This window comes from Acipenser ruthenus, chromosome 5 (genome assembly GCF_902713425.1).
Source record: "Acipenser ruthenus chromosome 5, fAciRut3.2 maternal haplotype, whole genome shotgun sequence".
Taxonomy (NCBI): domain Eukaryota; kingdom Metazoa; phylum Chordata; class Actinopteri; order Acipenseriformes; family Acipenseridae; genus Acipenser; species Acipenser ruthenus.
In genome coordinates, this window is record NC_081193.1 from 70074270 (window position 1) to 70087735 (window position 13466).

The window sequence follows — 13466 nt, forward strand, 5'->3', positions numbered from 1 at the left end:
GGTGACCAGTGTGCTGACATCCTCGGGCTCCAGCAATAAACAACCAATGACTAATGGCATGTGAAGTCTTGGTGACCTCTGACCCTTAATGGCCTGGACATTTTGACGAGGGAGTTCAAGAGGCTCCCTCGTTCTACTAACTGCTACCATGCTCACATTTATGAAAGTAGCATTTCTAAGACGAGCAGTCATAGAAACTAGGCATGATAGACTTGCCAGAATCTTTGAAACATATCTGAGTAACGGTTGAGTTTACAAAGTTTGAACAGTATCACCTGACAAAAATATGAAAAGATCTTGAAAGAACTTTAGAAACTTCAGTTTCATGTCGCTTTTAACTGATTTAATAACACAGACGCCAAAGCTGGGAGGGACACACTTGTGTGTTTTATAAGACAGCATATGACCCCTGATGTATGTATCATTGGCAGCAAATATCCAAAATGTGTGTCTCGCACAGCAGTTTTTCTGTCCTTGTCATTAGAGATTTGGTCCTTTTCTAACACCAAAGGCTATCGACTCTAATACACGACAACAAGCAGGCTTGCGGCTACAGTAACTGCCAACTATGCTGTCCGAACCTTAATATTAACTTTTATCATGGTGCATTGTCACCATAGCAATGGGACTGGACAGGGGTAATTGACAAGATTCTGTCAACACTCAATACTCATCTGTAAAGAACACTTAAATATACCCATAAGAAGCCTAACAGAAATGTTCCAGTTTTTATAAAATATCAACAATTCTATTGAGCTACAAACAGCGCTTGAATGACAGGATGACAGGGTTGGACTCGACCATGGTTTTTTATCACAATCTTTTTAATTAAATTATCCTCTGACTTTTTCAACTGGAATTAGCTACATTCCGAAATAAATAAAATGTTAAAAATATAGCTGTGTAAATCTTTCGACCAAGAATAGAAATGCCATGAAAATACATCATAAGTTTTGATAGATCTTATTTAGAAGCCTACCTTGTTTTACATTTACTTTGATCAAGCTGACAAAATGTAACATCAGCCTTATCACCAGGCACATAAAGCATTCATTCACGGCATAATTCTCTCCCTCATTCATATATTATTATGTGAATTCAATATTGAAAAATATCAAGTACAAACAAAAAAAACCCTATATACATAGTTTTCAAAGCATTCCTTCACAGCAGTCATGTGCTGAACATCTGTCATTCTGTCCTCAATTCCATGAGCCACAACCAGGACTCTGCAACCTGATTGACTTTCCTTAGTTCTGACTGAAGTTACTTAAGCATTAAAAACCCATCAATGCCTAGAGGTCAACTGCCCATTGCCAGTTCTTCAATTTAGAATTTTTTGATAGATATAGCCTTTCAATTGGTTAGTTTATAACGGCAAAATTATTTTATAAAAGTTTTTGCACCTGTTTCTGTTCAAGAACTGCTGCTTTGAGGTTTGTCTAATGTGCTTCCATGGAAAATAACTATCCAGGCATTATTGCATCTGTGTGCAAAGGGTGGCAAATTAGCTCCTAATTGTATTAACAGGGATTCTGCCTTCCAGTTCAATATTTACATGAACACTCTGTAAAATATTCTAGAAGCTATGCTGTGGTTTATTTTTACGAGCTGTGATTGCGGGCTTCTTTTACATTCAGACCCTAAATATTCTGTTTACAAATAAAGGAAGAAGCAATAAGCCAGCTTGCCAGGGTAATAATCTGTTGTTCCAGCAAGCGCTCACAACGTCTGCATGGCAACAATCTGAAGCTTGTGTTTCATCTAATTACTCTATCACATAATTTCACAAATTGCCTTTTCATTGGGGAGCCAAGTGCAAAACACAGTCACAGTGGGATTTCGGGCAATGGCTTTCATTTACTACTCATTTCTTGTTAAATTAAACAAGAAAATACCAATTGCGAAGAGGGGGGAAAAACAGGAGGAGAAAAACCTCTAATTACATGCAAGAGAAACTGGTAAAACGGAATCCCACTTCTCCATAGGGCGCCTGCCACAATTACGCCTTTATTGTTAAGATGAAGCAAACCAAAAACATTGAGGATAAACAAAATCAACATCAAACTACAATGGTTGGGTTGTGGCTTTTCTTTCTAAAAGTGCATTTACCCAGAATAAAAGCTGGCACCTTTATTTTCAAATATTATCCATACGCGGTCAAGATCCTTCCATTAATTCGTTACCAAGCATTATTTTTCTTATTTAAAAAAATAATAATCTGAACAAACACTGAAAACTTTCTGGAACGGCCCTCTAGTAACTAATTTGAGGCATACTTAGTCTGCTAATGAATTCTAAACAATGGTTCATAGTTCTTTGTGTGGGCTTGGTAAAACTCACCAACCCAACCCACCCCTCCCCGAATGAAAATGACTCCATGAGCTCTTGAACACAGCAAACCACCCACGTTCTGTGTCATGGTAATGCTGTTTCACACTCACACTTTGAGCCGGGTTGAATTCCTCAGAAGCCCTGTTGTAAAAACGGAAGGACTTTATAACATTTCTAACAGCACACATATTGACACTTCGTACTGATACGGCATATTATTCTAGCTGTTGAACACTTACCCAGACAGCACAAGCCTGAGCTTAAGAAAATAAACTCTAAAAGGTGGATTCAAGCAAAAAGACTAGTGTCGCTTTTATGACCCATGCTATTTTCCTATTTTACGGTTTTTAAAAATTCCATGCAGTGGACCACACCATTGTAAGGTTCTAATATTCAAAACCTTAGTATACTGTAATACAAAAATCTCATACAGATATTAGATCTCATTGATGTGACAAATCTCATCTCCTTACATCAGTGTTTTGTGTAAAATGATTATGACAAAAATGTCACAGCCATACTTTTACTCACAGTCATTATGTATGCTTTTAATGACTGGTGGTGTTGTTCAAATAATTAAAAAGATTCTGTTAGCTGTGCTTGAAAAAGTTGAAATATTCCATATTCTGTTTCTTTTTTCTACTGTAGACACAAATCAACAACTGTAAAATGTAGTAAGGTATAATTAATGCATTTATATAATCACTAATCACATTAAGGCAATGGAAGGCAATTTGAAATATGCATGCATGCATACATTACTGCAGACCTTAAGATATATGTTTATCAATTGAGCTAAATCACAAGTGCCTGTTTGAATTTCAAAGGGTTATGCATTGACAAAACTGTTCCTCACTTGGTCCTTAGTCTTAAATTATCCCACATTTTGCTGTGCCACTACTTTGAACTTTACTCAGCTTTGGATAATGATTATTCAAAGGTGTGTTGATTAATAATAAAACAATCCAGTGATGTAAATAAACCTTTTTCATTAATCTTATATGATATCCAGATAGCAGACATGGAATACAAACAACATTCACAGAGACTCCATTCTATTTTACAAATGATTTGTATGACAACACGAAGGTCTGAATGTGCAATGGTATTTCATCCACAGTTCAGATTACAGTGCTATGACTTGGTGCCTCAGAATGTGACAATACTTCCATTAGAATAGGGCAGCAGATCAGACCAATTCATTACGGTCTCTAGTGCCAGTATCACCACGGTCCTTGGCCTTTAGAATGAAAACAGAAACCATTCATCTAGAGCTGTCACATTTTGCAATATCCTTCGCAAACTCTAGAATCCCAATTAATTAATCTTAGATAGATTTTCCAAAATGACATCATGCATTATGCTCACACATCCACATAATCAGGTCACCTTTAGACTGTTGTGGCACTCATCACTTCTGCAGAATTTGGCTCTGAATACTATAATGGTTAATCTAATGGGTCAGTCTTTACCATATACAATTTTACTGGTTACACTGTACTAAAATATTAAGATACTGTCAACCGGTAACAGAAATACTTTCCAATTATTTGTGTCCGTCTCTTTAACTCCTACCCCCAGCAGTTAAACTGTCTGGCTTCAAAGCTAAGCAGTACCATGATTTGATTAAAGTGTGGTAAGATCTATTGTGGATGATAGCTGATAATGCTTAGAACTAAGTACATCAGTTTTCATCATTCTACTGGTGTGTGTGTGTGTGTGTGTGTGTGTGTGTGTGTGTGTGTGTGTGTGTGTGTGTGTGTGTGTGTGTGTGTGTGTGTAGGTATTGCTATCAATGTGCGGCCAAAATTTGACAAAATGTCCCCACAAAGATAGTAACTCCTGAAAAAATGACATTGTGGGGACGTCCCCACTTTGTAAAACATGTTTTTAAAAACTAAATATGCCTTAAAAAAAAAAAAAAAAAGTGCCAAAATATTTAGTTTGTTGTCGACTTTCACCGTGTGGAGTTTTGTCTGACTGGAGTTAGAAATAGTAAATAAAAATGTAGTGAGAGTCAATGAGAAGTACCCACAAATATAGGAATACAAACATGTGTGTGTGTGTGTTGTGTATGTGTGTGTAAAATACAACATCCTTGTGTTTGCTTGTAAACTGCTGCTGTCTGTTTGTTTGATCTTTGCCAGGACCCCTTGTAATTGAGGATTCCGTTTTTAAATGTACTCCCCTTGTTAAATAAATAAATCAGTGAAAATTGTGCTCAAATTAGTATATTCCTGAAAATGTTCTGTTGCAGCAACTCAAGGGGAACAATAAGAATGATGGTGCACTTACTGTGAGGTGCTGGAATAGCCAGGCCCTCATGATATTTGTAGCTACTTTGGGAAAGATTCCTCGTTTTTTATTGCGCTTTTTCTCCTTGTCGGGGTCATCATCATCTCCTGTGCTGGGTGAAGCAACGCTGTTGTCCAAACCATCACCTGCCAAAACATTCAGGGACATTTGTTTGCATTTTGTTTTCAAATCACAACACAGTGGCAATGAACACAGGGCTAGACATGGCACAATTACTTTCTTATAACAGTCTGAAGTGGATACAAAACCAGGTTCTCAATCCATATCAAGTCAAGTCCTTAAACCTGCATTGTGTGGAATGTTTCTATTGAGGTGTTACAACAGCTATATTACAGGCATTAAGCTGTTGCTTAAACAACTTACAGGCCACACTGAACTCTTACATTGAACCCCAAGAAATCAATATATAACAGCAATATTCATTCTTTATAATACAATACCATCATCAGTGAATGTATTACCTAAAGTGGGTGAATTGCATACAAATACAAAGAGGTGATAAAAAAAGAACAAACTGGAGCATACAATCAAGCATTTTAATATCAATGCTGTAAAGGTTCTTATTGCAACCTGTCAGCACTCGATAAGGTTTCATTAAGAGCAGGTAGTTACACAAAAATGGTAAAACAGGACTGAAAGCTCAGTGTTTTTGAACTAGAAGCAGCACTTAAGGTCTATTCTGCATTTAATGAATACAGACCATGTACATTCTTTATTTATAACCACAATTATTATAAGCATTCTATACAGTTTGACTGAGAATTTCTCCAAGAGCCTATAATTGAAAGTCTTTTCATACAGAGAAGATGCAATTTACCATATAAAATAATAAGTCATAAAAGAAACATGAGCAAAGAAATGACTCGACAGATATTTAAAATTTCTATGGGCTAACCTACTTTTCTCTTTTCAACAGAAAGACTAACCAGCCAAAGAACTGGATACCAGTGCAGTTATTTATTGAATAAATAGAAAGCACTTCTAAACCTAATGTCATTCACTAAGCCCAGATATCCATATTTTAACCCTGTCTGCTCCTAAACTCCTCTGGTTTCATTTAGCAGGCAACACCCGCCACCTGTCTGAGGAGAATTCATTGATAATTTATGGAAATATCTGTTGTAATCCAGTGGAGATGACTTTTTTCCAGCTTTGTGCATCAATGGAATAATCAAGGCCTTAAAACAGCCTTTGCGTCCCATTACCTCAGGCAAAAGAATTCCTGAAAGCATGCCTTCAGGGCACCTGCATTATATACACCATTAGGAGAGGAAAAGGCTTTCTACATTCCATATAAAACACTCACGAGAGCCTTTCCTGTTTTCTCCTGCTGTAAGAAAGAATCAGCCCTAGAAACCGAATTTTGTAAGTGAAGACTTATGTAGATACAATAGAGAAAGCTTTTAAGCGAAGGCCAGCTTCCATGCGCTCACTCATTGTGGAAGTGACCTAACCCCCTCTGCCCCATCCTCAGCCCCCCCCCCGCCCACCTCCCAAATAACAAGTTTCTGTTACATCATTAGCTCAAGCCAAAAACAGCCTTGGCTTAATGCAGTTTGTTCTTCCTACTGTTTCTAGGCAAACAGAACTACCCTACTCCCATCTGGGAGGGAAATTACACTGCTGGTTTGTAATCTAAGACAAGGTTTTCATTGGAAGCAAATGCTTTCAATCCAGTGTAAAGACCGGTGCATGTTCGGGAAAGCCTAAAACAATAAACCCTGGTCTTGTCCCATGTGAGTTATAGAAACAGGAGGGAAGACTGGATATTAGCAGAGAAGGCCTTGTGTCTGTCAAGCAATTTTGTTTGCACTCTGTAGCTTTTTCTCCCCCTCTTTATTATTAAAATGTTTAACCTCGCTTTCCCAATGTTTTTACTAAAGGTTGACCGCTGCAGGCTTAAACCTTGGAGGAAAGTCTAAGCCGTCAATTTTATTGGCATTTCCATTTTCACTGCAATTTGATACCGATCACCTCTGTGAGGTCTGGGGCTAATTTCTTTCTTTTTTTAACTTCAATGAGCTAGCTTGGAAAGCGTCAGGCTGGCATATGGCAGCAGCTATAAGCCACATTTGTAAAATGTCAGCAGCAACTGTGTTTCAGGAGTTGACTTCTCCCGCTGCCAAATAAAGGCAAATTATGAAGGCAGGCTGAAAAGGTGGAAATAATCATAAAAATGATGCTAGTCCATAAACAAGCTTACAGCCTCATTAGTACAGCAGCAGGCTCCACTGGGTGATTTATGCTTGTTTTGCTGATGCCATGAGGAAGTGCCATAGGGCAACTTTGGCCAACTGCTAATGGTTTGTGACAGCTTCTTAGCAACTAGTACAAGGGATGTTGTGGTGTTTGCTAGTGACAAGAACTGAAAATGTCATATTATCGGCCCAAGTGTCACAGAGTCTGTGTGGCAATTAACAAGCAGGCCAGTGACTTAGGGAGGCCAGAGGCTTTGTGAGATGCCCTGCGGCTATTTGTGGAGAGAGTATACACAAGGATTTTTATTACACACTGATGCAACGTCCCTATGCAGAAATCAGGTTAACACTCCTCAGCTCTTTGTCACGGAGGATGGGCCAGCTCCTCTCAGATCACCCCTGACTGCAAAGAAAAACACCACTCGCCTTCCTTCTCAAGGCGTTCCGTGACATTATCAGAAGAATTTAGGGTAATCCGTTATGATCTGGTTATTTAAAAAAAATGGCAATTTAATTGGCAATACCTGTTTCTTTGTTTTCTGCACATGAAATTGAAAGGTGCCCGCAATTTTCTGCTCCCTCACAAATGAGTGGAACAGCCTTTCAGATCACTGAAGTAATTCATTGTTCAAAATCACTGCATAGTAAAAAAAAAAGCTATTCATTATTTTCTTTTTTTAAATACATGCTATTCTATTTATTTATTTATTTATTTCATTTTATATTTATTTTCAGACAAAGATGCTATTACTATCTCAAGAGGACCCTTAGCTCCACATTTCAATTTTCAAGCCACAAGCTATAAGTCAAGCTGTCAAAGCTTTCAGCACATCTACTTGCCCTTTCAAACATTTTTTAAGCACTGTTTTACAAAATTTTATAGGCCATGGTCTAGTGGATGGAGCCTTCCATCCATGGACAATTTCTTGCAATGCCTAAGGCCTATCCCCATGGAGTAAGACAGGTGACCTGTGGTATCTCCCAGGCTGTCAAAGTGCTTAGATTTCAAACACACACAGCTCAAATGTCCCAGATTTGCCCATTTAAGCACACCCAGGCATTTAGGGCCCCACTATCTTGTTCCTTTCAAAAAAAAAAAAAAAAAAAAAAGGATAAAGCAGCATTTATCGTATTCAAACCTTTCAAGGGGTCACAATGGCCGTGTCAGTAGGGGTTCCCTTCACTCAGGTCACGGGTTCCCCCCCTCCCCCATCCAAAAAAAAACACGTAAGAATTTCTGAAGTAAAAGTAAAACTCCCAAAAACAAAATGTTTTAAATCTCATTCTGGAATCATATTTTAAGTGGACAAATGTGCATCAAATGTGCATCAGGCAACCAAACAAACAAACAAACAAACAAAAAAAATACTTGCCATATTGTTTTGCTGACAGTGCATGGCTCTTTGAGCTAATATATATATATATATATATATATATATATATATATATGTAAAATCTGCTCAACCTCTTTCCTCAGTCACTAAGTTTCAAACTAATGACACAATATGGACATTTTAGCTTCTCAAAGAAAAGTCTATATGAAGATCTACTAATATTTATGTTCATATTAAATGCTACCTGCCTTCTAAAGGTGTACTTTTAAAAACAAAAATTGACACTGATATGTATTGTTAATTATCATCATCAGTAAAACAGTTTACTTTTACAAATAGCATTGGAACAATTTTACTTGCAAACAGAATGTCTCACAATGGTGTAGCACATATACTGTATCAACCCTTAGATAACAGTCTGTTGTATTGACATTGCACTGCAGGAAAATATATATATATATTTTTTTTAGTAGATTTGTTTTCCATAGTAAAAGAAATGTGTTAGTCCCATAGTTGTGTCTATAGATTAATACATTTGTTCTATATATTGTTACGTTTCCTTAAATCCCTCAAAGTAAACATTAATTCATTAATAGAAGATGTTTTGAAAATATCCACTTTTGCTGATAATTGCAATAAAGTATTTAAAAAATGCATTGAGCTAAAAAAAAAAAAAAAAGAGCCTGAGGGTAAAAAAGAGTTAACCCCCCACTTTTTCTTCCACTTTCATTCTCTTTGTCAGCAGCCATGGGGTACAGACTAATGGTCAAATGGTAGGTAGGCCTTCGATATATCCTTTCATGTTGAGCACTTTTATTATGCACCTATTGATTTTTATCCTAGACAATGGTCCATGAAAGAAAGGAGGCTTATGCCATTCAAACACAGAGGTCGGACAAAACATTATAAACACCTGCTATAACACTGTTAATTATAGGGCAGCCAGGACAGCATATATTTGACAAGTCTGCAAGGTGTTTAAATTTTGTATTTTATGCAACCAACCACCTATAATCAGCCCTCAAAGTCTGTCAGGTCTGCTGTCTTGCCAGTTTTGACAGAAACAGATGCAGCTTTTATATATTACAAGTAAGTAACCCATTGGCTACATATTGCAGGTGTTTCTTCAAGCCCTGTATGTCACTGTCTGAGCTTTAAACTTTCTTGGGAGGGAGAGAGGGCAGCTTGCCAGAGCATGGCTAAACCCTGGCATACTTTAGACATGCTATTGCTATGCTCTATTGTAATGCATTCAATCTGAAAATGATGATGCAAGACCTTTTTAACAGGTAAGAGTACAACACCGGCAATGCAAAGGTGCTGTGAGCTCTAACTGATGTAACCTGTAATATAACAAATTAATAAACAAATACCTCACTGTGTCATCAACTTATCAGTCATTTATATTATATTGCAGCAGTGTGGCGTAGTGGTTAGGGCTCTGGACTGTTGACCGGAGGATTGTGAGTTCAATCCCTGGTAGGGGACACTGCTGCTGTACCCTTGAGCAAGGTACTTTACCTAAATTGCTCCAGTAAAAACCCAACTGTATAAATGGGTAAATGTATGTAAAAATAATGTGATATCTTGTAACAATTGTAAGTAGCCCTGGATAAGGGTGTCTGCTAAGAAATAAATAATAATAATAATAATAATATTGCTGGCATGCGTGCCTTGACACAATTAAATATAATCTGTGATATTGTTTTGCCTACATAGTAGTTATAAAACAACACTCCTTTATGTACTATACGGTTGCATTTATTCACAATGTTCCAGAAACCATTTAAATTTATAGAGACATTGTACAAACCCTGTTCATACTGCTCTGTAGTTTACCAAACTAGATTTTATTATTGGCTTCTGGCACATCATTTTCCACATGGTAGTTCTCTAAATGACAGGCAAAAGATAAGTAAGCTTAATATACCAGGATTTTTCCTATAGCTGCATATCTGTACAGTTCAGCTCAAGTACAGTTGATTATACAAGCGCATTTAAGCTGCCAATAACAGCTCTCATCATTTCCAGAGCTTTTGTTTAATTGAATATTATAGTACATTGTATGTTTACAGCTAACTGAGACGGTAGCGGGTGGGTCAGAGAAAATAACTAGGTACAGGATCGTGTACACGGCACAATACAAGCAGTTTTGTAATCTACACCATCTGTCACCTTCAACACCTACGTAGCATTTTATAAACCACGTTTTCTTGTGTGTATTAAAATTACTAGTATGATTATTTCAATTGTCTATGTTGGAGCATAATTACTGCAACAGCATTATTGGAGCAAGCCAGATTCTGGCTGTGTACGTGTGTGTGTGTGTGTGTGTGTTTTAATTTTTTTTATCACAATTTAAAAGTATAGGCAACAGGAAGCTTTTACTTGGGAAGGAAAGGCTTAGGGTTCTTACTGGTGAACAATGAGTGGGGGAGATAAAGATGCAATGGAAATGGTATGGAGCTGGCCCTTTCCAGCTTCCTGACAAAGCTGACATGCAAGACATGTGTGCTGCCATGATATGGACCAACGCCGTTGTTTTGCTTTTATTTACTGGGTTGTATTTGTTCCTGTGACAAACCCTATAAAAATAAAGAGCAGTGACAGCTCAAGACAAGATGTGGCATCTCTGGTTGCCAGACCTTTTATCTTCACACTTATCAACTGTTTTCATCTGTTGAACCCAACCCATTTTTTTCAACTGCATGAGCTGTGCCGGAGATCAAGTTCCCACTTAAAATATGTACAAGATAGTATTAGGCTTGATTAAAACTTGAGACACCGCCACCTAACAAAGTTACAGCATTTATTTATTTATTTTTGTAAACTTGTCTTTTGGTAATTCAATGTACTTTTTTGTAATAACTGCTTGTATGGTTTTGTAAACCTAATTTTGAGAGGTCAGCTAGGCTGGCTTTATCTCTTTGACTAACCCCCCATCAACAGGTATCCATGTCAAAAGGGACTGCTTCAGTTGGGGGATTTGTTTGGCCAGGGTCACCCACAGGTCAAGCCTTTCGCCAGTTGCTAACACAAAGCTTCCACCCGTCCCTCCTAGGATTGCAACTCCATCTGCAAATGCACTGTCCACAGAAGATTGTTTTCTCAGTTTAGCAGGAACAAATAATACCCTCCCTGTGAAGTGGTCTTGGTGACAAATAAAAAGGTCAAAGACTTTTAGTTGAAATTGTAGAAGAAGCTAAATTCCCCAAATATGGAGCTTTAGTGGTTTTTGCCTGCATTAAATAGGCTTTCTGCAATGTCATTTTAAAACAGGGTTGGTAAATTCTTCAGTTCTTTGTTCGACTCCATGCATAATAGTCTTTGGAAAAGAGGTTCTAACGTATCTAAATTGAATTATTTCAGTTCAAGAGAGAGAGAGCTTCATTCTTATTCAGGTTTTCAGATTTACATGTTAAAAAAGCACACAAAAAATGAATGAGATTAACTATATACCCATACTTAGGAGGTTCCTTAGAAAGTCAATAAAGCCTAGATAAAAAAAGAAAATCTCCTCGATTGAACGATTTAGCGGAAAGTGTACTGTGTTATTTCAAATTAATGATTTGCTCTTTCTAAGTCTAGTGAATTTCCACCCATTGAAACAATAATAATCTCCACGAAAATATTCCTCACTTTGAATATTATCGGCAGGATAGCATATGGTGAACTAGCAGCAGGCTATTTATCTTCATCCTCTTTGGATGCTAAAATTAGCACAATGCTGTTTGTGGCTTTAAGCTTGAGTCAGAGTAGAGTGATACTCCTAATAAAACCCCTGCTGCCATGAGACACTGAAAGCTGGTTATCTGGCTGTACTTCGAAAATATATTCTATATAATTCACTACATGGGAATTCAGATTCAAGAAAAAAAAAAAAAAACAATGCTTCACAATGATTCATAACATAGTAATAACGTTGGGATAGCTTATAAATTCAATATGAATTGACGAGCAACAACTTCAGTATGAATCACGGGGGGGGGGGGGGGGTAACATAGGCATTCATATAAATTTGCAGTTGTGCTTAAAAAAAAAGTTACCATAATAATGTACAAAAAAAAAAATCAAAACACAACTTAAAAAAAACGCTTCACGTTTCTATGGGTTGTTTAAAAAAAAAATGCAAATGCAAAGCAAATTATCTGTTAAAATAAGATAAAAAGGAATGTGTGTAAAAGATACTGTTTGAACAACAGAGACAGTTACAGGCTAGGATTTAACTCAGGAAAGGATGTTCTTAAGAAACTGTTTGCTGAAACCCCACTTTTGCAAGTAACTTTATCAATCTCTTTATCAAACTCTTAAATACAGCGGGGGAGTCAGTATTACACATAGACAAACACAAGCAAGGCCTAAGCAAAGAGATAAATCTGTATTTACTTTCATTGTACTGATGCCACAGGCTTCCAAACCTCCTTCCCCACCCATCTTTAATGTCAGTCACTAAGTTACACAGATAGTATATCTCTCTGTGCTATCAGGTTTTTCTTGAAAAGTTGGCTAACATGTATCTGATTGAGTTTCCCAGGGCCCCTATGCCTTTCTGTGGTTGTTGAGTAGCATTCAGTCAGTTCTTTATCACAAGATGTAATCTATTGTGACAAACAAGTGATGAGCTGCACTGATTTCTGTGAAATACCTATAAACCTCAAGTATATGGATTACAAACTGGGGTTCAAAGAGAACAGTAGGAATTTCTACCCCAAACTGGAATCAATCAAAAAATAAAAGTACAGTACGCAACTAGTAATTCACATTTTGGCCTATACATAGGCCTATACAATGTTGGCCTAATCACAGGCAGGTGACCTTCATTACATATTAGAGCCAGGTGTATCTGAACCTGGTTCCCTCCTGTGGCATTCTGGACTAGATTTTTCTTTCCTTTTATTTTGTATTTTAACCAGATGTGTGTTGTTATGTGTCCCGCGGCGCCCCCCACTCCCTCCCCCGTTTATAACGCTCTTCAGTTATAACGCTCATATTGTGTGTCCCGAGACCAACGAGGGAGCACTGTATATATATATATATATATATATATATATATATATATATATATATATATATATAGTGTTTATTGTCTTTTTATCACATCATTATATTATTAAAATGCATTCTGACACTAGGAAGCAGAAACCTAATGAAGTTTTAATATATGCTCTATGTGCCAAGAAACAGGTTACTTAATAAAACATAAACCAGATATGTTAATTAAATGCTGGGGAAAAAAATGCTGACTAAAAAGCATGCTGGTAATGTATTAATGTAATTTCCATGC

General features: G+C 37.1%; 1 protein-coding gene across 4 annotated transcripts in view; it reads right to left on the reverse strand.

Moving 5' to 3' along the window:
* LOC117402978 (homeobox protein Meis1) overlaps positions 1 to 13466 on the reverse strand; it is a 71632-nt gene that overhangs the window by 33035 nt on the left and 25131 nt on the right. For all 4 annotated transcript variants that reach the window (XM_059024423.1, XM_034004739.3, XM_059024424.1 and 1 more), the window contains exon 8: positions 4630 to 4775. In XM_059024423.1, coding sequence (XP_058880406.1) covers positions 4630 to 4775 — 146 coding nt within the window. The remainder of the gene's footprint in view (positions 1 to 4629; positions 4776 to 13466) is intronic.